The sequence below is a fragment of the Rhinocladiella mackenziei genome (genome assembly GCF_000835555.1).
Source record: "Rhinocladiella mackenziei CBS 650.93 unplaced genomic scaffold supercont1.11, whole genome shotgun sequence".
NCBI lineage: Eukaryota > Fungi > Ascomycota > Eurotiomycetes > Chaetothyriales > Herpotrichiellaceae > Rhinocladiella > Rhinocladiella mackenziei.
Window position 1 is genome coordinate 168,624 of NW_013550594.1, and position 2,893 is coordinate 171,516.

At 45.9% G+C, this 2,893-nt stretch overlaps 1 protein-coding gene across 1 annotated transcript; it reads right to left on the reverse strand.

Moving 5' to 3' along the window:
* Positions 1-1,659: 1,659 nt before the first annotated feature.
* Positions 1,660-2,604, reverse strand: Z518_11058 (uncharacterized protein; the record flags this gene model as incomplete). The annotated part of the gene is made up of 2 exons (XM_013411328.1): positions 1,660-2,065; positions 2,135-2,604. 2 exons carry the CDS (start codon positions 2,602-2,604, stop codon positions 1,660-1,662), a joined length of 876 nt encoding a protein of 291 aa, XP_013266782.1.
* Positions 2,605-2,893: the final 289 nt, after the last annotated feature.

Below are 2,893 nucleotides of genomic sequence, written 5' to 3' on the forward strand. Positions count from 1 at the left end.
CCCCGTCAATATTGAGTCCCCGTCAATATTGAGTCCCCGTCAATATTGAAACCCCGTCAATATTGAAGCCGCGTCAATATTGAGTCCGCGTCAATATTGAAACCCCGTCAATATTGAAACCTCGTCAATATTGAGACCGCGTCAATATTGAGTCCGCGTCAATATTGAAACCTCGTCAATATTGAGCCCCCATCAATATTGAAATCCCATCAATACTGAAGCCCTATCAGTATTAACACCCCTTCAATATTGATGCGGTCCCAATGTTGGAGTCTCTTCCACCGGACATCTACTAGAGCTCCCATTGATGGAATCTTTCCTCTGAGTGTGCAAGAGGGTCGCTCCTAAAAGAGGGGACTCTCTTCTTACTTTAACGTCTGACCCAACTGCCTAACGCAGCTATGCAGATGGTGACCAGCCAAGCTACCCCCAGTTATGTACATTTTCCCCGAGATGTTGATATGTTAGTAGCCAGGCACCTCACGCTGGAATGCTACACCTGAAGTGTGAATAAGGGAGCTCGAGATTATCTAAGCGCCCTCTTTTCTAGAGCGCTCTCTTTTCCAGAGCGCTCTCTTTTTTAGAGCGCTCCATTTTTTAGAGCGCTCCGTTGGATGGAGCGCTCCCTTCTTCTTCTTCTTCTATTCATAGTCTGTCCCAGCCGCCTTGCTTCCTCTTTTCTGCTCCACCGTGGTTGCTCCTCTACTAATAGTGTAGCGGGGCGCTACGTGCATGGATTATGTAAGGGGCAAGCAAACATAGGTGGGTAGAAAGATGGCGAGAGCATTGAGCCTTTCTTGTAAGGAGAGCTTGGTGTGTGTAGCTGCTCAACAGCTTTGGCGACGACATCCTCCCTGCATGACAGGCACTCAAGTGCTAAACCGTTCATCACCTATACAATAGTCCTGATAGTTATCCTGTGTCTGTGCACTTGTCAGGCCTTTCCTGGCCTTAAAGCGCCCTCTTTTCCAGCGCTCCCTTTTTCAGAGCCTCTTTTCTAAAGCGCTCTATTACGGAATCGACCAGGTAATCTCGAGATCCCCTAATCGTGCTTTAGGTGTAGCATTCTACTTCGTGCTACGTCTTGTATCCAGAGCCTGTTGACAGCTTGAATACACTCCATTGGACCGCCTGACCCAGAACCCCCACAGAATCCCAGCTTACGCTTACTATGCTGGCGTACACTCAAGAGGTCCAGCAATTTCTAAAATTGGATTACTTAGAGCACGCTCGTTTCCAGCGTACGCTCATCGTTGGCGTACGCTTATTACTGACGTGCGCTCATCATTTCAGCAATTTCTAAAGTTGGATCACTTAGAGCATGCTCAACCCTAGCACACGCTCATTCGTGGCATACGCTCCAAAGAATTTAGACATAGCCTGGGACAAGATGAATTCCAGTTCGCTGATTCAGGGCATATCGCGTGATTATACCAAGACGTATAAAGTACGAAAATCTATCAGAAACACAGAAATACTTTATTCCTATGGCACAAAAAGTATCATAAAAGTACAAGACCAATAAAATGCGAACGCGACCTGTATACTTCCAATACGCCTCTCAAAATATAACACCAGTACCCACAATCTGTAAGGAATGAAGCAATCGTACATTTCACCGTGTCTTTCACCGTAAGGATTTCTGCTTGCAGTATAATATTAAGAGGCACCGCCTTCGTGAGAAACCGCATTGATACAACGAAGCTCCTGCAAAAAATGGGAAGAATTCGGGCTTGGTGTGATGGGAGATGTAAAGGTAGGTTCTGGGACAGTTACAAAGTGGTTATTGGTTTGACTTGTTATGTGATTTTGAAGAGACGGCGAGTCCCAGAATCCTGTACGAGTTTCCAATGGGGAAAGCGGATATCTCTTTTTAGGGATCTGCTTTGAGGCCGTCTGAGGAGTTGAACCTATCGGGACTTCATCACTGCTGACTGTGCTGCGTTGACTCGTGAATGTCTCTGCCATAAACTGATTAGCTTCAGCCAATGCATCAGCGAATTCCGTTTTGCGTGATGTCAAGACGCGTAGAAACTCGGATAGCTCGTCTTTAGTAAATTTGAAACTGCGCCCTTGATTAGCCTGGCGATATAGCATTTTTAACGAATCAGATAGAATGGAGGCAATCACTTACTGGCCTTCTGGTTCTTCGGGCGGAACAAGAAGTAATATTCCCGCACCAAATCTGTGGATAATCTCGAACCACGTCTCACCTTTCTTTCGCCAGTGTTCAATTTTGTTTTTCATTAATTCTCGATCTTTACCAGCGAATCTAGGATCAGACAAATGAATGTCCACGAGGCATTCAATCACAACGGAAGTCGCTTTTCTCTGGCCACGACCTTTTTGAAAGTGTCGCGGAACGACGTCGTGATGTCGATACCAGTCATCAATCCATTGAAGGAAGGTCGAGCCATCGCGTTTACGAACGTCCTTAACGGCGGCGTTGTATAGACTATGATAATCAGCATAATCCATTCGGGTTTGCAAAAGGCAGAGCTGTCCTCGAAGAACATTTCTATCCAATTGCTTCCCGTACCACAATATAAGCTCAGCATAGCGAAATCCTTCAGTATTAACGAAATCGCCGGCGAGGCTAGGCATAACTGTTTCATGTAGAAGCTGAGAACGCGAAACTTCATCCCAATTCTGCTTAATGGTTGAAATTAGGGTGCTTACATCGCCCATTCCAAAGGCATTAGCAAGTTCAGTAGGTGTACGGAGTTTCCTGGACCTTTTCTTCGGCTGTTCAACGCTCGTATCAGTTCGGCTCCTTTTTCGTCTGACCCTCGTTTCTATCTGTTCTTCTAGTTCTTGTGGTTCTTGTGGTTCTTCTTGTGGTTCTCCTTGTGGTTCTCCTTGTGGTTCTTCTTGTGGTTCTTCTTGTGGTTCT